This window comes from Triticum urartu, chromosome 4A (assembly GCF_056163025.1).
Source record: "Triticum urartu cultivar PI428250 chromosome 4A, HENAU_Tu73, whole genome shotgun sequence".
In the NCBI taxonomy this organism is placed as follows: Eukaryota; Viridiplantae; Streptophyta; class Magnoliopsida; order Poales; family Poaceae; genus Triticum; species Triticum urartu.
The window spans coordinates 425,800,303-425,821,344 of NC_141876.1; the positions used below are offsets into that span (position 1 = coordinate 425,800,303).

Genomic DNA, 21,042 nt, shown 5'->3' on the forward strand with positions numbered 1-21,042 from the left:
TCGGGCGGGCAGCCTATGCGAAATTTCGGCGGTCAGATATCTGTCCTCTCTCAACTTCTTGATTTCCTCCTCTATGACAGAGGAAGGCATCCATCGACCTTGAAGGTTGGATCCGGACATAGTTGAAGGTCCGAAGCACCTGACCTGAGCTTTGGGTGTTAGAACTCGAGGTGGGGGAAGGATTCGATTGAGCGCGGGAGGGAAAAAAGAAAAAGCCTTGTCCCCTTTTATAAAGAGGGTGAATATCAGGCGTCCTCCTCGTGGCCGTTTGGGACTTACCTAAGATCTAGGAGTCATACCAACTGGCACGGTCGGGTTACCCACGATGCAAAGTAAAATAAAGGCAAAGTAAATAGCAAAGGAAATAACTAAGTAGTAGGAAATCAATATGATAAAGATAGACCCGGGGGCCATATGTTTCACTAGTGGATTCTCTCAAGAGCATTAGTATTCTAGGGTGAACAAATTACAGTTGAGCAATTGACAGAATTGAGCATAGTTATGAGAATATCTAGGTATGATCATGTATATAGGCATCACATCTGAGACAAGTAGACCGACTCCTGCCTGCATCTACTACTATTACTCCACTCATCGACCGCTATCCAGCATGCATCTAGAGTATTAAGTTAAAAACAGAGTAACGCCTTAAGCAAGATGACATGATGTAGAGGGATAGACTCATGCAATATGAAGAAAACCCCATCTTGTTATCCTCGATGGCAACAATACAATACGTGCCTTGCTACCCTTACTGTCACTGGGAAAGGACACCGCAAGATTGAACCCAAAGCTAAGCACTTCTCCCATTGCAAGAAAGATCAATCTAGTAGGCCAAACCAAACTGATAATTCGAAGAGACTTGCAAAGATAACCAATCATACATAAAAGAATTCAGAGAAGATTCAAATATTATTCATAGATAGACTTGATCATAAACCCACAATTCATCAGACTCAACAAACACACCGCAAAAAGAAGATTACATTGAATAGATCTCCACAAGAGAGGGGGAGAACGTTGTATTGAGATCCAAAAAGAGATAAGAAGCCATCTAGGTACTAACTATGGACCCGTAGGTCTGAGGTGAACTACTCACACTTCATCGGAGGGGCTATGGTGTTGATGTGGAAGCCCTCCGTGATCGATGCCCCCTCCGGCGGAGCTCCGGAACAGGCCCCAAGATGGGATCTCATGGATACAGAAAGTTACGGCGGTGGAATTAGGGTTTTGGCTCCTGTTCTGATCGTTTGGGGGTACGTGGATATATATATAGGAGGAAGAAGTACGTCGGTGGAGCAACAGGGGGCCCACGAGGGTGGAGGGCGCGCCTGGTGGGGGTGGGCGCGCCCCCCTACCTCGTGGCCTCCTGTTTTATTTCTTGACATAGGGTCCAAGTCTTCCGGGTCTTGTTCGTTGAGAAAATCACGTCCCCGAAGGTTTCATTCTGTTTGGACTCTGTTTGATATTCCTTTTCTTCGAAACCCTAAAACAGGCAAAAAAACAGCAATTCTGGGATGGGCCTCCGGTTAATAGGTTAGTCCCAAAAATAATATAAAAGTGGATAATAAAGCCCAATAATGTCCAAAACAGTAGATAATATAGCATGGAGCAATCAAAAATTATAGATACGTTGGAGACGTATCAGCGGCATCTTTTAACTCTACAGCCATCTTGGCTATTTTTTCCTTGCTCTCGCAATGCGCGGCCTGTTCGGCCCTTAACTCTTCAGGCGCCTTTAGAGCGGCCGCATTGCTACTCCTTGCTTGCTCCTTGGCTCAGGCAAGCTCCGCCCGAAGGGTCTCCACGGTGGCAGCTCCATCTGCAGTCACAACATATTAAAGATACTGGCATCATGCTACTCTTATTATGTGACGATCACCAGAGAAATCACCCACCTTGTGCCTCATCAAGCCGCTTGTTGACAAGCATGATGTCGGCATCTGCCGCATCAAGTTGCCGCTTTAACTCGGCAAACCCATCAGTGCGGCTAGCCACCGGAGCTTCAGCCACCTGCACATAAAGGCGGTCTGGTTATTACGTGTCAGCAGATTAGATTTGTGAAAATATTATTCTCTCTACGGTGGTATGTGGAACTTATTTTGCAGGGTCGGACACTATCCTTATATTTCAAACTCTTCCATGGTGTATTCGGAGGAGGAACCCGCCTTGCAATGCCGAACACAATACTGTGCGCCGGACTCATTGTCATTGAAGTCTGGTTCAGGGGCTACTGAGGGAGTCCTAGATTAGGGGGTCTCCGGACAGCCGGACTATATCCTTTGGCCGGACTGTTGGACTATGAAGATACGAGATTGAAGACTTCGTCCCGTGTCCGGATGGGACTCTACTTGGCGTGGAAGGCAAGCTAGGTAATACGGATATGTATATCTCCTCCTTTATAACTGATCTTGTGTAACCCTAGCCCTCTCCGGTGTCTATATAAACCGGAGGGTTTTAGTCCATAGAACAACATACAATCATACCATAGGCTAGCTTCTAGGGTTTAGCCTCTTTGATCTCGTGGTAGATCAACTCTTGTGATACTCATATCATCAAGAACAATCAAGCAGGACGTAGGATATTACCTCCATCAAGAGGGCCCGAACCTGGGTAAACATCGTGTCCCCTGCCTCCTGTTACCATCCGCCTTAGACGCACAGTTCGGGACCCCCTACCCGAGATCCGCCGGTTTTGACACCGACAAGCGCAATTTCTTACCCATGCCCTACCCATATATTTTGCGGGTATGGGTACCCATTACCCGTGGGTAAAAAATCTCTACAAGTCTTGCCCATACCCATTATTTTCGGGTAGGGTACCCGCGGGTACCCATACCCATGGGCAAAATTGCCATCCCTAGCCTAACAAATAGCATCTGCACCACGAATTGAACGCATTCGGCGCATTTCTCGTCTGTTCTAACATGTGACCATCCCGACGAACATCCCGCCACTGATGGCGTCAAGAAACAGAGCACGAACTACTAGGGGCGGATGTGAGAGCGATTGAGTCAATACTCACCGGTGGAACAGAAGACCAGCGCTGAGAATCGATCGGAGAAGGCGTCGCCGCTCGCCGTCGACGGAGAGAGAGCGGGCGCGGAGCGACAGAGAAGTGGGCGTGCCGTTACCAGAGGAAATGAGGCGAGTGGTGGGGGAGGGGAGAGTTAAGTCGCGCACGACGAGGGAGACGGTTCGAGCGAAGCAGGCGATGGAGCGATGGCCCACACACCAGCGACAGAAAAACAAAACTACTCGCTGGAACGTGTCGCGTGTGTTGGATTTGAAATGGACGTCATTCAGGTGGTGTGGTGATTTTGCAATCGGGCACAGGGTTACCAAATACATATTTCGTTTTGATAGTAGATATAAATAGTTTTCTCTATAAATTTTGTTAAAGTTTACAAAGTCTGACTTTTCAAAAACTCTATACGCATGACATTATGGAAGCGGAGGGAGTACTACAGCAGAGCACAGAAAAATGAGGAGGGAGCATCAACCCAAGCCGCAACATCGAACATCAGCAGAGAAGTCATCAGGCACCTACTCATATGCGCTCACTCGTCGTCTTCCTCCTCGTCGGGGAAGAGCCATGTGGGCAGCACTGGACCGTCGTAGTCCTTGCTCCACTTCCGCGGCAGGAGGCCGGTGACATTCCCGATCGGCATGTCATAGACGCCTGCGTGGTACAAAGGCTGATTCGGACGGTCCATCGCCCGGAACCACATGCCGACCGTATCATCAAGGAAGAAGATCTGATGACCCTCCAATCCTTCCCGGTCCGCCCGCACAGCCCGTGAGCCCAGCCGGCCCAGAAAGAGCGCCTCTTCGCCGCCGAGGGCAGTCTGGCCCCATCGTGATCCCGAGAGATCCGCCTTGTACGCCTAGAACGCATACGCCGACCTACCGCCCTCCATGTTCCGATTGACCATGAGCAGCGCGCCGCTGCGTGACTTGACGAGGTAGTTCATCGCCCCCACGCCGACGTAGCCACAGCCTTCGATGACGGTCTCGACGGCGGAGATCTTGGGCTCGCCGGTGTTCTCGTAGCCGACGTCGAACGCGAGGAGTTCCCCGCTGTTGGTGATGGCGTGGAGCTTGCCCTCATAGTAGATCAAGTCCTCGTTACCACCGCCACTTGTCGTCCGCGCCGAGCGACCACGAGAAGCACTCGAGCGTGCAGAGTGCGACCTTGGCGAAGTGTTCGCGTCCGACGATTGCGGCGATCAGGCCGTCCGGGCACAGCACCAACTTACGCACGCACATATCCGGACCCATCGCCTCGTCCTGTATATAGGCGAGGCTGGGGAGAGCCCTCGTCCTCCCGGTGAAAGGGCTCGTCAAGCGGTAGCAGAAGAAGTCTTCGTCGATAAACAGAAGCCGGTCGTCACACGCGCCGCAATAATGCGCGCAGCCGTCGGCTGACGGTGCGGGCTTGGCGCCCGGGAAGCTGAACGTCTTCCCGTCCACGAGCGCGAGGTACACCACCGGCCCGTTGCCATGCCGTAGTCGCCGCCGCCGTGCGGCGGCGCGCCACTTGCGGCAGACGGCGCCGGCGCGGAGACGGTCGTCGCCTGTAGAGAGGCGACCAACGACTCTGTGCATGATGTTGATTGGGAGCGCAGACCAGTTTGGTGCACGTGTTGGTGCCATGGCCTGTAATCCCTTCGGCGGCGACAAAGACAACGATGCCATGTATTGATTGATAGTATTGACGGATAGTATTGACGATGAAGCCGTGGCATGTATAGGCCGTGTCCTGGAAAAGGTCGGCCAAAGGTTGGAATCCGGATTACTTGGAGTCCAAGCCGTATACGACTAGGATTAATTAGGTAGGACTTGTACGTAGGTCTAACACTGCTTCCATAGACCTGTTATTTGCCCTGCACCACCATTCGCATTTTTCGCGTCCGAGTGCGGACTTATGGCGGTCGTTATCCAGCACGTTCATATGCGTCTCATGATATGAAATGAGTCATAATGGTGCCAGGGCTAGAAAACGGATACCTGACATAATACAACCTACCGAGGTGAACAGGCGTACATGTTTAGCACATGTCAGGGCGACATTAGAGCATCTTCAACAGGCGCCTAACGCGCCGTGCGGTAAAAACAGATTTGGCGCGCTCATCGCCTGGTTTGACGCGGCACGCAGCGTTTGCTCCAGCAGCCGCGCTGAAAAGCCGTGCGCGCAGCTCCAGCAGGCGCGGTAAAATGCAGCGCGCGCTCATTCTACAATATTTTTTAAATTAAAATTACATAGATAAAAAAAACCATACAAAGATATTTTACATAGGTGCAACTACTATGACATAGATAGATAGATAGTTCGACATACATAAATAGATAGATACTACTACGGCATAGATAGATAGATAGAAACTACAACGGCATACATAGATAGAAAACTACTCCAAGTCGCTACCATCACCATCATCATTCTTGTCGGTGTCGTTCGAGGTTGAGAGCCATATGTCGTCCCAACGTTCATCGTCCGAGGTGAAGAACGACCTCTCACCTGCGGAGACGATGTCGCACTGCTCGTTCGCCACTGCCTTCCGCTGACGCCGGTCCGCCCGCTCCGAGCGGTGTCTTGCCGTCTTCTTCGCCCAGTAGGCACGCTCGGCGTCGACGTCCTCTGGGTGACGACGGCACCACTCCGCCATGGCTCGCTCGTCCTCCTCGGCGACGAGGAGACGGCGCTGCCGCCGAGAGTGGTCGGCACGGTGCATGTCCGTGATGAGACACGGTGGAGGGGCGACGCGCTGCGCCTCCTCGCGCGTGAAGACGTCCCGGAAATTCATCTGCAACCGGGGCCTCTCCAAGCGCCACGCCGTCGCGTCGTACGCGCGGGCCGCCTCGCGCGCGCTCCGGAACGTCCCGAGGCCAAGCCAGACGTCGCCGGCCCGTATCTCGGCGGAGTACCAGCCGTTGGGGCGCTCGCGGACGCTGCGAAAGCCCGAAGCACCCCGGCGGCGCGGCGGCATGGTGGCGCGGTGGTGGCGCAGAAAGCGGCGAAGCGGCGAGGTCGCGAGGAGGAGGGCGCGTGGATGTTCTGTGCGCGTGGCGAAGCGCGGGACTTTATAGGCGCGCGTGAAGCGGCGCGCCAAATCTACCGCGCCGCGTGTCGCTTTCTCCCGTGCGCGCGCAAACGCTTCCCGCGCGCGGTAACTTCCCGCCACCGCTGGAGCGCGCGGAACCAATCGGCACGCGCGAAAAACTGCTTTTACCGCGCGGGCGCTGTTTTGCCGCGCCTGTTGGAGATGCTCTTAACCAGCACAAATCCCGCTCCTCTCTCTCTGTGTCTCTCCCATCCATTCCGATCTCATCCTCCATCTGTTATAGTTTTAGATTCTCCTAATCATCTACTGCTAATTGTGTGCAAACTAGTGTTTTAAAATTGGAGTTTCTTTGATTTTTTTTTTCTGTTCGGGCAAGTTTGTTGTAGTATCAGACATCTGTCCTTGAACATATAACTTTCATGAGCCAAAAATCAACGACATGTAATACAAAATGTGGCATTTGTGCCAATTAATTTTTACAGAGAAATAACTTATGTGAAATTCTTTCTTTTTTTGCATCAATTTTGTAAGCGTTAATCATTGTTACAAATTATGTGCAGTAAATATTGCACTGCTATGCTGTTGACTTGAGATGATGGTTATAGTAAGCAATCCACTTATGGTGTGCTAATGTTTGGATCAAGGGACTATGCAGTCTGTGCTGAAAAGTGCAACGCCTTGTGCTGTGACGTGACGGCACAAACAACAGAACAGAGAAACTTTTTTTTAGGGAAGGCCTTATGGCTAGCTTTATTAACTTTTAAATAATGCTTACATCATCCGCAAGTAAATTTAAAATAAAGCCAGGTGGGCTGTCCAACCACACAGACGGTGGATCATCCCGACCATGCTGAGCTAGCGTATGAGCTACCGTGTTTGAATCTCTGTTAAAAAATTCAAAGAGAACCTTCCCGAAGTCTGCGCATATTTGCCGACATTCATCTAGTATAGGGCCAGCCACCATAGAATGACCAGTACTGTTCACCATTGCATCCATAATTGTCGTGTTATCCGTCCGGGCGACAATGGAGTTAGCTCCCACTGACCGAGCAAGCTTCAAACCCTCCGGAAGTGCTGCCGCCTCTGCTGATTCAACATCCCCTACATGCTCCAATTTCGCCGTGGAAGCCGCAATAAAGAAACCAGCGCCATCACGGATAACTGCACCACATGATCCAGAGTAGCCTTCTTCTAGGAAAGAAGCATCTGTATTTAGAACCAGCTGGCCAAACAAAGGTCTCTTCCAGATATTAGTCATTGGGGTAACTGCCTTTTGTGTTGCCGCTCGAACAACGTTTAGGGCAACAGCTCGTATCGCTTGTGCTGAACGTTCCGGGTTCTGCACCTCCTCTCCCTTCTCGACTTGACGCCTCTGCCACCAAATATACCAAGAGGTCACGGCAATCATCTCAGGTAATTCAATTACATCAAAATAACTTTGTTGGTTTGATGAATCACACAGAAGAAATTCAAGGATCTCCGCTCCTGATCTGCCAGGCAGTGTTGCTGTTCGTATCATTTCATGCAGGTTAAGGCGTGACCAAATCAGCCTGGCTCTGGTGCAGCCAAAAATCGCATGTGCCACATCCTCCGCGTGGATCCTACATACTGGGCATTGTGATGTTGTGGAGATATGGCGATCTGCCAGTACGCCAAAGCAAGGGATGGCATTGTGTAATGCCCGCCATACGAAGATCTTCACTTTACTTGGCACTTTTAGGTTCCATAGCTTTTTCCAAACAGGATGGTAGCCTGAAGCGTTTGAAATAGAGCTAGGATTTCTGCTACCATACGAGTCTTCCCACTGCTTAAAGTACGCCGAGCGTACACTAAAGTTGCCCAACTTTGTCAAGTGCCATGCCACATAGTCCTCTGTATCTTCCTGGTGCAACGGGATCTGTAAAATCCGATCAGCGTCAATGGGCCAGAAGTTATCTCTAACGAGTTGTTCATCCCACTCCCCGGACGTTGGGTCAATAAGTTCGTTGACACGAGTCAGCACTCTATTGCCTCGAGGCATCACAATTTTCCTTGAGGAACTGCTAGGAATCTAGCAGTCCTCCCATATATTTAACTTTAAGCCGTTACCAACCCTCCAAATACAACCTTTTTTAAACGTTTGAGCTCCTGCCCATATGCTCTGCCAAACGAAAGAGGCCCCCTTCTTCAGTCCGCAATTTAGCAACTCTCCCGTGGGGTAGTATTTAGATCGTAGCACTCTTGCGCACAAGGAGTCGTGATGCTCAATAAGTCTCCAGACCTGTTTTGCTAGGAGCGCCAAATTAAAGCTATGAACGTCGCGAAAGCCCATACCCCCTCTTTCCTTGAGGATGCACATCTTCCACCAAGCGAACCAATGCATCTTACGTTGGTTTTCCCCGTCACCCCACCAGTAGTGCGAAATAGCATCCGTGATCCCCTTGCAATTTTTTCGGGAATTTGAATACACTCATCGCATACGTCGGGATGGCTTGGGCCACCGCTTTGATTAATGCTTCTTTACCACCATAGGACAGTGTCCTCTCCTTCCATCCATTGATCATCTTCTGGATCCTCTCAATGATGTGCTTAAAACAGTCAACACGGTCCACCTCAATCATGGAGGGGAGACCCAAGTATTTATCCGAGAGTGATTCCGTCATGATATCCAAGATTTGACACACTTCAACTTTCCTATCCACATCAGTATTGGGGCTGAAATAAATTGATGATTTTGCTGCGCTCACCATCTGTTCGGAGGCCAAACAGTAGTCATCAAGTATTCTCTTTAGGGTATTGGCATTTTCTGAGTCAGCTCTCATCAAGATCAACGAATCATCAACAAATAATAAGTGTGAAATAAAAGGTGAATCACGACACACCTGAACACCTTTAAGGTTTCCTGCCTCTTCCTCATGTGCAATCAGATTTGAGAGGCCCTCGGCACATAGAAGGAATAAGTAGGGGGAGAGAGGGTCCTCTTGTCTTAAAACTCTCGTTGGGCTAAAAGGAGCAGTCTCATTAGAATTAAACCTTATTTTGTACTCAACAGATGTCACATAGGCCATGATTAGATCAATCCATCTTTCATCAAACCCCAATCTTCCAAGTATTGCCTTCAAGAATACACATTCAACCCGGTCATAAGCTTTGTGCATATCAAGTTTTACTGCACAAAGTTCCTACCTTCCCTTTCTTCTTATTCTTCATTGTATGGAGGCATTCATACGCCACAATAACATTATCTGTGATAATCCTCCCCGGCACAAAGGTGCTCTGTGTCTCGCTGATTATGTTCGGAAGAAAGACTTTTAACCTTGCTGCCAACATCTTTGCGATCACCTTATAGACAACGTTGCAAAGGCTAATAGGTATGAATTCCGTCACTTTCTCTGGGTTGTCAACCTTTGGGATTAATGCAATAGTGGTAGTATTCCATCCCTCATGTATAACTCCACTATTCACTGCCTCCAAAACCTCCTTCACCAAATCTTGTCCCACGAGGTGCCAAAATTTCTTATAGAAACGCATGTAGCCCATCTGGCCCTGGTGCTTTTAGGTCGCCGATACTGAACATAGCTCGTTTAACTTCCTCCTCTGAGTACGGCGCCAATAGAGCTTCATTCATATAAGGGGCCACACGCGTTTTTACTTTATTAAGTACATCCACATGTGGTACATCAACCTCAGAGGTAAATAAAATTTTAAAGTAAGCCTCTATGATATTCCTCATTGAGTCATTATCCTCTAACCAATTACCATTTTCATCCATCAAGCGCCGAATGAAGTTTCTTTTCTTACGCGCAGAAGCAAAATTATTGAAAAATTGAGTGTTTCTATCACCGAACTTCAACCAATTTGCCCTGCTATACTGGACCCAATAGATTTCTTCCTTCTCCATCGTTTCTTCAATCTCAATGAGCAAACTGCGCTGTCGATCTGCCGACTCATCAGAAAGCGGCCCCGACCGCAGCAAATCCAACTCCTCCTTTAGTTCTTTCAAGCGCCGGTGAGGGGCTTTCAGAACCTCGCGATCCCACCTATGGAGGTCCTGGTGTACCGCTGCAGTGCGCTGAGCAAGGGTGTCCGAGATGCAAGTACGCTCCCAAGCCTCAGAAACACGCTGCATGACCTCCTCCTCCTGTAGCCAACGGGCTTCGAACTGCTTGGGTCTGATGTATGATTGTTGGTCCATGCCAGCAGCACCCTCTAGATCAAGGATCACCGGTCGGTGGTCAGATTTTGTATGCGGTGCATTGGTCACCGTCGCAGCTGGGAACAGCCCATGGAAAGGTCCATTACACACTGCTCTGTCTAGGTGTTCCCGCAGTCCGCGCCTCCGCCATGTGAATTGATCACCTGTAAACCCCATGTCCTCCAGCTCGCAGTCCACCAGCGCATCTCTAAAGTTTTGCATCATATTGACTGGCCGAGGAGCTCCGCCTTCTTTCTCATGTGAGTATAGGATCTCGTTAAAATCTCCTACGACCACCCATGGGATTTGTCCCTCATGATGCAGACCCCGCAGATAGCCCCATGTTAGATGTTTATCCTCCCATCTAGGCTCACCATAGAAGCCAGTAAGTCTCCAATTTCCCTCTGTTGGCCCTCCAACCATCGCATCGATGAAGTTTTTTTGTTTTATCATTTATGTGGATCACAACCGGGCTACGGCAGAAAAGGAGTAATCCACCGCTTGCACCCACACTCTCTACCACCTCCACGCGGTCCATCTTTAGTTTCATCATTAGTTTGTTTGCCCTAGCTGTGTTCAGATGCGTCTCGAACAAGAAGATCACATCCGGCCCCCACTACTTCTGGGTATCTAGAAGAGCCCTTTCTGCCGCAGTACTGGCCATACCACGGTAGTTCCAGCTGAGTGTTTTCATTGCGCCCGGCGATCCTCCTCACGGGAGGTCGCCGATCCTAACGTCGTTTCGTTCACTTCAGAACTTACCTCAGATCTCTACCTTTTGGGGTCATGTATATTTTGCGGGGTGCCCAACAAACTCTTGTCCACTAGTTCAGAGGTGCTGCTCTCGATTAGGTTCACTTTGTCATTTACATACCCCAAAGGAGGGATCTGCGGCGGGCCTACAGTTCTCACAGAGACAACACCATCCTGGCCTATCAGTCGTTTGCGCGCCATGGGAACCACTGCTCCCTCATTCTGAACCGAATTGGGGTCTACAATCATGTCCTCTTCGTCTTTCATGTTGGGCTCCCCTCTACTACCTCTCCCTCCTCCCGCAACTCCCCCACTCCCACTTGAGCCGCTTCCACGACCCATTCCATTCCCTCCTCCTCGGTTAGCCTGTTGCTCAAAATTCACGAGAAGCCAATCACCCCATTCGCAGTCCTCCTACTTATGAATGCCATCGCCACATTCAGTGGCCGTATGGCCCATGAGTCCGCAGAAGTAGCAGAACTCCGGGAGTTTCTCATACTCCACTGGATATTTCCTTCTCTCTTTCAGATTCAGCGGAACAAATCTCACCAGAGGCGTATCAAGCTTCACGAAGACGCGAGCGCGAAGATACTTCCTGGGATTAATTATCCCTTCATTAACAACAACACTGAACGGAGGAATTCCAACTTTTGCAGCTATCTTCTCAGCAATCTCTTTCTTCTTCATAAGTCCATCAGGTATACCAATGATCCTCGCCCACAACGGGATTCGATCAAGCTTGTAGTCCTGGACGTTGCTGATACTGTCATATTCCTCTATAACCACAGCATAATCTCAAAACAGCCACGGGTCATTGTTCATGTCCCGGTTCCAGTCACCCAAACATATAAATTGTGCCAGGAAAAAATTAAGGTTCATTGTTTTGAAGATCACGCCCTGTGCCGGTGCCCAGCCATTACGCAAAGATTTGAACAACGCTACATGGCTAAAGGGGCGTTGGGTGTGAACCCTAAAAATTGCGATCCATCTAGTCTCTTCGATGAGTTTTTCAACTTCACCCGACAGATCTAGATCCTCCTCCTCCTCGCCATGGAGGTTTAGTCCAACGAAGCGATCTTCCAAGTTGCAATCCATGTCGTGAGGACCACGGGGTCCCCCACTTCCAGATGCCGCCTCCGCTGAGGGCGTGCTCGCCGACGGCCCAGCCATGGGAAAACGCTCCTAGGGAGACTGATGCGGTGATGATCACGCGAGGAGCAATCCAAAGGAGCGATCCAACGTGAGAAAATTGGTATTTTTTGGTGTAGATGGGAGAACCCTAGCAGCCGCCAGGGGAAACAGGGAACCTAGCGAGACGCCAGGGGACATGATGAACAGGGGCAACAGAACAGAGAAACTAGTATACTACCATATGCATGTCTCGTGACTAAATTAGTACTGTATGTGTCAGTGGGTCCTGTTTCCTTTAATTAAGGATTGGTTTTGTGAATGTTCATGAGACACTCATGGTAACCATTTCCTACAAACTTGGTATAGCTAAGCCTTGTGATGTGCGTGACCAATGGGGCCTATTAATAACAAATGATAGCTTTTTAATTTCTGGTTTTGTTTGTTTCGTGAACCTCGTGCAGTAGTATATTACTCCTTAATTAAAGCCTTTTAATTTAAGGAGACAATTTTAAATAACAGCCTTCAGTTATACTTCATTTGTAACTGAAGGCTATTATTTAAAACTGTCTCCTTAATGACGCGCTATTTTGTGCCAAAGACGGGATAAATATACATGTGAAATTCATAAACTCTATTTGTGTGGGCAGCCATTCCTCCACGTACTACTCAACCAAAAATCTAATACCGATGGGACTGTGCATGCGTGTCAGATCTGTTGGGCACAAGAATTGGTTGGAGGGTCTCAGAGATTCTCTAGCTAGCGATAGGGCGCCTTTCAGCCTGAATACACGCATGCACTGCAGCATACGGTGCCAGCTGGACGCAGTATCCTCGCTAGTTGGGGATCACGAGGAGGGAGGACGGTCAGGACAGCACCCACCATGGTGGTCAACCACCATTCGCATTTTTCGCGTCCTGGTGGCCCTATATCCCGGAAATTCCTACTTGAGGCATTCCGTGTCAAGATGTCGGAGCTCGAGCGATCGCTGCGATTGGGTCGGCCAGTTTAAGCGTTCCCGGTCTTTTCTGGTTTTGAGAACCTTCTAGAAGGTTTCCAGAACCTTTTTTTTCCATTATCGGTTTTATTGTTTGTTTTTGGTATTTGACGATTTTTCCATTTTTCGTTTTTCTGTTAAATTTTCTTCTTTCTTTTTTTTTTTATTTTCTTCTTCCTTTTCTGTTTCTTTTTATTCATTTTTAGTTTCTTTTCTATTTTTCATGTTTTTTCCTTTTTCAAAAATTTCATAATTCATAACTGTTCGCAATTTGTATAAAATGTTCGGGCTTTTAGAAAATGTTCAGTTTCTCAGAAAATGGAAGTGTTTTAAAAAGTTGTTCAAAATTCAAAAAATGTTCCCATTTTAAAAAAATTATCACAAATTTTTTAAAAAAATCTTATTTTCAAAAAAAATTCAGGTACTAAAAAATTGTTCATGTTTCCAATTTTTGTTCAAAAAATTCAAAATATGTTCGTCATTTAAAAAATCATTCCCGCTTTCAAATTTCGTTCACAAATTCAAAAAATGTTCGTGTTTAGAAAATTTATTTGTAAATTTAAAAACAGTTTGCATATTTTCACAAATTCAATCTTGCTCAATTTTTCAAGTTTTGTTTATAAATTCAAAAAATGTTTGGGAATTGAAAAAAATGTTCCAGCTTTCCAAATTTGTTCATAAATTCAATAATAGTTCATATTTTTCAATTTTGTTCACAAATTCAAAAAATGTAAACATTTTTATTTTTTATTCACAAATTCAAGAAATGTTCCCTCTTTCCAAATTTGTTCACATCATTAAAATGCTCATGTTCTACAAAATTTGTTTAAAAATTCGGAAAATGTTTTTGTTTTGATGGAAATATTCGTAATTTCGGAAAATTCAGTTGTAGGAGGTCGTCGGTTCGACCCAATACATGGACTGTACTTTTTGGGATTTTTTGCTAATTAATGTTTAAGTTTTGTCATTGTCGTATAAATCTTTAATTGTCGCGCTGCATATTGAACATGAGAACATCTAGGTCCCAGTGGTTTGCATGCATGGCCAATTAGCATAGGATATCCCTCTCCCCGGCCCCTGATTTCAGCCGTGGGGTGCCCAGGCGCTAATACTGGCCCAACTAATTTGGGTCACATCAGCACGTAGGATTAATTACGTAGGACTTGTAGGTAGGTCTAGCATTGCTCCTTGGATAGAAGCCAATTACAATCCCTACCAAAATATTAGCCGTCCTTGTGCCCACATTTCTTAGCTGTCATGTTTAAATTTTTTTAAATGATTCAGATCTATTGTCAAAGTTTTTTTGTGTTGAGATCTATTATCAAAGTTGACCCAAAGTAGACTGTCAAAAAAGAGTTGATTGAAAGTACTAAATACCTCAAACATAATAAAAACTAAACGTTTTTGCACGCTTTGCTGCGCTATTGGTTTAGTTGGATTTTCAATTTTTTTACTTCCTATGTTTAAAAATATAAGGTGTATTAGTTTTTTGATGGAAAGTCAAACATTTTTAAGTCTGACCAAATTTGTAGAGAAATATATCAATATCAATAATCAAAGCGGTGTCATTAGATTCATTTATTTATTACTCCCTCTCTCTCAGTTTACAGGGCGTGCGCGTACCCCTAGGTCTTCAATTTGACCAACCTAATACAAGACATATATTACAAAAAATATACTAATATAAACTTCAGATGTTCTATTTTCAAACGATATAATTTTTGTGTTATATAGTCTATATTGGAGTGATAAAATTGGCAACCTAGGTATACGTGTAGGACTTGTAAACTGAAACGAAGGGAGTATTGTGGATGTCGATATTTTTGGCATTGAACTTGGTCAAAGTTAAAGAATGTGACTTTTCAAAACACAAATGCACCTTATATTCAGGAACCGAGGGATTATTTGGTTTGGCAAGTGGGGGAGATGATGGCGTGCGTTTTATTTTTGTTTATAATGCGGTGTTTTGGTGGACCTTTTGTGGTGTGATCTCGTGTTATCTGCTAATCGACACATACTTATGTGGCGGAATTTTCTCTGTTGGTGACCGCATGTACTATCACATGTAGGTACATCTTTTTCTCTAGGTGGTGAGAGGGTGTGCCCAATTGAATCTTTTTTATTGCCAATTGATTTTAAAAATTATTGACGTGGTGAAAATCATGAACCAAATGCAAAATTCAATGACTGAATCAAATGAACATCTCCAAAATTAGGGTGCATACTATATTAAAAGAGTTGAATGAGAAAGCTCACTGAAAAATTGATCCGCTCAAAATCGGATGACCCAAATCAAAATTAGAGATCTGAATTGATTGTGAGACCTTAAAAATTAGGGAGCACGGAAATTGTCAAAATTTAATGACCGTATTCCAAATTCAAGACCTCAATTGATTGTGGGACCTTAAAAAATAGGAAGCATGGACGCGCTTTACTGCGCCTTTGGTGTTGTTGGATTTTTAAAATAATTTTATAATGTTTTAAAATATAAGGTGTATTAGTTTTTTGAAAAGTCAAACCTCTTTAGGTTTGACCAAATTTATAGAGAAACATATCAATATCCAAAATATCAAATCCATATCAATAGATCCATCATGAAATGAATTCTCATATTTTAATTATTTAGTATTGTGGATGTCAATTTTTTGCTCTAAAATTGGTTAATATTAAGGAAATTTGACCTTTCATAAAATAATACCCCTTATATATTTAAATTGGAGGAGTATTTGGTTTGGTGAGTGAGAGAAAAGATGCAGTGTTTTTTTATTTACAAATGGGATGTTTTGGCGAGTATTTCACGGTGTGATTCTGTGTTATATGCTAATCAACTCATATTTATGTGAGAAGATTTTCTATGTACTAACTGCATATACTATATTGATACTACAACATCACATGTTGGCGTTTCTTTTCTTTAGATGATGAGAGAGTGTGCGAGATTAATTTGTTTTTTATAGGCCGGTAGTTACCGAACCAAATCCAAAATTGAACACATCAATCAAATGAGAGAGAACCAAAACTAGGAGAGCTCCTTGAACAATTGTGAACCTAGTCAAAATCGGGTTTTTCACATCAGAGACATCAAATGATTTTGAGGACTTGCAAATTAAGGAGCACAGTGTATTTACTAGATTACATCGAGATTCTGAGTCCACCAAACGACTACTACTGCCGTCAGGACGAGCTGCCAATGTGCCGTGATCGCTGCTCCCCTACAGGAGTTGGCTTGATCTTGTCGATGACAGCCGAAAAGTCTTTGTGCACGTGCCCCTATGGACCAGAGCCCTAGAGCCGTAGTCGTCGTTGAACCCTTGAATAGATCTGAAGCACTTATACACCAAATATCGTTACATGACGAGAAACCCTAACCTCGTCGTCCCTCCCAAGGAGACGACAAGAAGCTATGTTGGAGCTCTGTCGACTACGTCTAGATGGATGAACTTGAGCAGGATCGAGGCCCGGAAGACACACTCGAAGAAGATGAAGGAAATATGCCCTAGAGGCAATAATAAAGTTATTATTTATTTCCTTATATCATGATAAATGTTTATTATTCATGCTAGAATTGTATTAACCGGAAAAATAATACATGTGTGAATACATAGACAAACAGAGCGTCACTAGTATGCCTCTACTTGACTAGCTCGTTAATCAAAGATGGTTATGTTTCCTAACCATGAACAAGGAGTTGTTATTTGATCAACGGGATCACATCATTAGGTGAATGATCTGATTGACATGACCCATTCCATTAACTTAGCACCCGATCATTTAGTATGTTGCTATTGCTTTCTTCATGACTTATACATGTTCCTATGACTATGAGATTATGCAACTCTCGTTTGCCGGAGGAACACTTTATGTGCTACCAAACATCACAACGTAAATGGGTGATTATAAAGGTGCTCTACAGGTGTCTTCAAAGGTACATGTTGGGTTGGCGTATTTTGAGATTAGGATTTGTCACTCCGATTGTCGGAGAGGTATCTCTGGGCCCTCTCGGTAATGCACATCACATAAGCCTTGCAAGCATTGCAACTAATGAGTTAGTTGCGAGATGATGTATTACGGAACGAGTAAAGAGACTTGCCGGTAACGAGATTGAACTAGGTATTGAGATACCGACGATCGAATCTCGGGCAAGTAACATACCGATGACAAAGGGAACAACGTATGTTGTTATGCGGTCTGACCGATAAAGATCTTCGTAGAATATGTAGGAGCCAATGTGAGCATCCAGGTTCCGCTATTGGTTATTGACCGGAGACGTGTCTCGGTCATGTCTACATTGTTCTCGAACCCGTAGGGTCCGCACGCTTAAGGTTTCGATGACAGTTATATTATGAGTTTATGAGTTTTGATGTACCGAAGTTAGTTCGGAGTCCCGGATGTGATCACGGACATAACGAGGAGTCTCGAAATGGTCGAGACATAAAGATTGATATATTGGACGGCTATATTCGGACACCGGAAGTGTTCCGGGTGATTTCGGAGAAAACCGGAGAGCCGGAGGGTTACCGGAACCCCCCCCCCCCCGGGAGAAGTAATGGGCCATATGGGCATTAGTGGAGAGAGAGAGGGGCAGCCAAAGGTGGGCCGTGCGCCTCCTCCCCCCTGGTCCGAATTGGAATAGGAGAGGGGGGCGGCGCCCCCCTTTCCCTCTCCCTCCCCACTTCTATCCCCCTCCTAGTAGGAGTCCTACTCCTACTAGGAGGAGGACTCCTCCTTGGCGCGCCATAGAGGGCCGGCCGGCCTCCTCCCCTTGATCCTTTATATACGGGGGCAGGGGGCACCCCTTGACACACAAGTTGATCCACGTGATCATATTCTTAGCCGTGTGCGGTGCCCCCTTCCACCATAGTCCTTGATAATATTGTAGCGGTGCTTAGGCGAAGCCCTGCGACAGTAGAACATCAAGATCGTCACCACGCCGTCGTGCTGACGGAACTCTTCCCCAACACTATGCTGGATCGGAGTCCAGGGATCGTCATCGAGCTGAATGTGTGCTAGAACTCGGAGGTGCCGTAGTTTCGGTGCTTGATCGGTCGGGCCATGGAGACGTACGACTACATCAACCAAGTTAACGCTTCCGTTGTCGATCTACAAGGGTACGTAGATCACACTCTCCCCCTCTCGTTGCTATGCATCACCGTGACCTTGCGTGTACGTAGGATTTTTTTTGAAATTACTACGTTCCCCAACAGTGGCATCAGAGCCTAGGTTTTATGTGTTGATGTTATATGCACGAGTAGAACACAAGTGAGTGGTGGGCGATATAAGTCATACTGCTTACCAGCATGTCATACTTTGGTTCGGCGGTATTGTTGGACGAAGCGGCCCGGACCGACATTACGCGTACGCTTACGCGAGACCGGTTCTCCCGACGTGCTTTGCACATAGGTGGCTTGCGGGTGACAGTTTCTCCAACTTTAGTTGAACCGAGTGTGGCTACGCCCGGTCTTTGCGAAGGTTAAAACAGCACCAACTTGACAAACTATCGTTGTGGTTTTGATGCGTAGGTAAGATTGGTTCTTGCTTAAGCCCGTAGCAGCCACGTAAAACTTGCAACAACAAAGTAGAGGACGTCTAACTTGTTTTTGCAGGGCATGTTGTGATGTGATATGGTCAAGACATGATGCTAAATTTTATTGTATGAGATGATCATGTTTTGTAACCGAGTTATCGGCAACTGGCAGGAGCCATATGGTTGTCGCTTTATTGTATGCAATGCAATCGCGTTGTAATGCTTTACTTTATCACTAAGCGGTAGCGATAGTCGTGGAAGCATAAGATTGGCGAGACGACAACGATGCTACGATGGAGATCAAGGTGTCGCGCCGGTGATGATGGTGATCACGACAGTGCTTCGAAGATGGAGATCACAAGCACAAGATGATGATGGCCATATCATATCAACTATATTGATTGCATGTGATGTTTATCTTTTATGCATCTTATCTTGCTTTGGTTGACGGTAGCATTATAAGATGATCTCTCACTAATTATCAAGAAGTGTTCTCCCTGAGTATGCACCGTTGAGAAAGTTCTTCGTGCTGAGACACCACGTGATGATCGGGTGTGATAGGCTCTACGTTCAAATACAACGGGTGCAAAACAGTTGCACACGCGGAATACTCAGGTTATACTTGACGAGCCAAGCATATACAGATATGGCCTCGGAACACGGAGACCGAAAGGTCGAGCGTGAATCATATAGTAGATATGATCAACATAGTGATGTTCACCAATGAAACTACTCCATCTCACGTGATGATCGGACATGGTTTAGTTGATTTGGATCACGTAATCACTTAGAGGATTAGAGGGATGTCTATCTAAGTGGGAGTTTTTTAAGTAAATTAATTGAACCTAAATTTATCATGAAACTTAGTACCTGATAGTATCTTGCTTGTTTATGCTTGATTGTAGATAGATGGCTCGTGCTGTTGTTCCGTTGAATTTTAATGCGTTCCTTGAGAAAGCAAAGTTGAAAGATGATGGTAGCAATTACACGGACTGGGTCCGTAACTTGAGGATTATCCTCATTGTTGCACAGAAGAATTACGTCCTGGAAGCACCGCTGGGTGCCAGGCCTACTGCTGGAGCAACACCAGATGTTATGAATGTCTGGCAGAGCAAAGCTGATGACTACTCGATAGTTTAGTGTGCCATGCTTTACGGCTTAGAATCGGGACTTCAACGACGTTTTGAACGTCATGGAGCATATGAGATGTTTCAGGAGTTGAAGTTAATATTTCAAGCAAATGCCCGGATTGAGAGATATGAAGTCTCCAATAAGTTCTATAGCTGCAAGATAGAGGAGAACAGTTCTGTCAGTGAGCATATACTCAAAATGTCTGGGTATAATAATCACTTGATTCAATTGGGAGTTAATCTTCCAGATGATTGCGTCATTGACAGAATTCTCCAATCACTTCCACCAAGCTACAAGAGCTTCGTGATGAACTATAATATGCAAGGGATGAATAAGACTATTCCCGAGCTCTTCGCAATGCTGAAAGCTGCAGAGGTAGAAATCAAGAAGGAGCATCAAGTGTTGATGGTCAACAAGACCACTAGTTTCAAGAAAAAGGGCAAAGGGAAGAAGAAGGGGAACTTCAAAAAGAACGGCAAGCAAGTTGCTGCTCAAGAGAAGAAACCCAAACCTGGACCTAAGCCTGAAACTGAGTGCTTGTACTGCAAGCAGACTGGTCACTGGAAGCGGAACTGCCCCAAGTATTTGGTGGATAAGAAGGATGGCAAGGTGAACAAAGGTATATGTGATATACATGTTATTGATGTGTACCTTACTAATGCTCGCAGTAGCACCTGGGTATTTGATACTGGTTCTGTTGCTAATATTTGCAACTCGAAACAGGAACTACGGATTAAGCGAAGATTGGCTAAGGACGAGGTGACGATGCGCGTGGGAAACGGTTCTAAAGTCGATGTGATCGCAGTCGGCACGCTATCTCTATATCTACCTTCGGGATTAATATTAGACCTAAATAATTGTTATTTGGTGCCAGCGTTAAGCATGAACGTTATATCTGGATCTTGTTTGATGCGAGACGATTATTCATTTAAATCTGAGAATAATGGTTGTTCTATTTATATGAGTAATATCTTTTATGGTCATGCACCCTTAAAGAGTGGTCTATTTTTGTTGAATCTCGATAGTAGTGACACACATATTCATAGTGTTGAAGCCAAAAGATGCAGAGTTGATAATGATAGTGCAACTTATTTGTGGCACAGCCGTTTAGGTCATATCGGTGTAAAGCGCATGAAGAAACTCCATACTGATGGATTTTTGGAACCACTTGATTATGAATCACTTGGTACTTGCGAACCGTGCCTCATGGGCAAGATGACTAAAACACCGTTCTCCGGTACTATGGAGAGCAACAGATTTGTTGGAAATC

The 21,042-nt window shown here is 45.9% G+C and overlaps 3 protein-coding genes and 1 pseudogene across 3 annotated transcripts; all 4 read right to left on the reverse strand.

Annotated features, from left to right (window-relative positions):
* Positions 1-3,472: 3,472 nt before the first annotated feature.
* On the reverse strand, positions 3,473-4,704 carry LOC147976048 (uncharacterized; annotated as a pseudogene).
* Positions 4,705-5,410: 706 nt separating this feature from the next.
* On the reverse strand, positions 5,411-5,989 carry LOC147976049 (uncharacterized). Its single transcript, XM_087519715.1, has one exon. It carries the CDS (start codon positions 5,987-5,989, stop codon positions 5,411-5,413), a length of 579 nt encoding a protein of 192 aa, XP_087375841.1.
* Positions 5,990-6,824: 835 nt separating this feature from the next.
* Positions 6,825-9,373, reverse strand: LOC147976050 (uncharacterized). Its single transcript, XM_087520701.1, has 4 exons — positions 9,230-9,373; positions 8,926-9,159; positions 8,512-8,793; positions 6,825-7,961 (listed from the first exon to the last, which is right to left on the reverse strand). The coding sequence occupies exons 1-4, from the start codon at positions 9,371-9,373 to the stop codon at positions 6,825-6,827; spliced, it is 1,797 nt and encodes a 598-aa protein (XP_087376827.1).
* A 187-nt stretch (positions 9,374-9,560) lies between these two features.
* LOC147976051 (uncharacterized) lies at positions 9,561-10,661 on the reverse strand. The gene has a single exon (XM_087520702.1). The coding sequence runs from the start codon at positions 10,659-10,661 to the stop codon at positions 9,561-9,563; it is 1,101 nt and encodes a 366-aa protein (XP_087376828.1).
* Between the last annotated feature and the right edge of the window lie 10,381 nt (positions 10,662-21,042).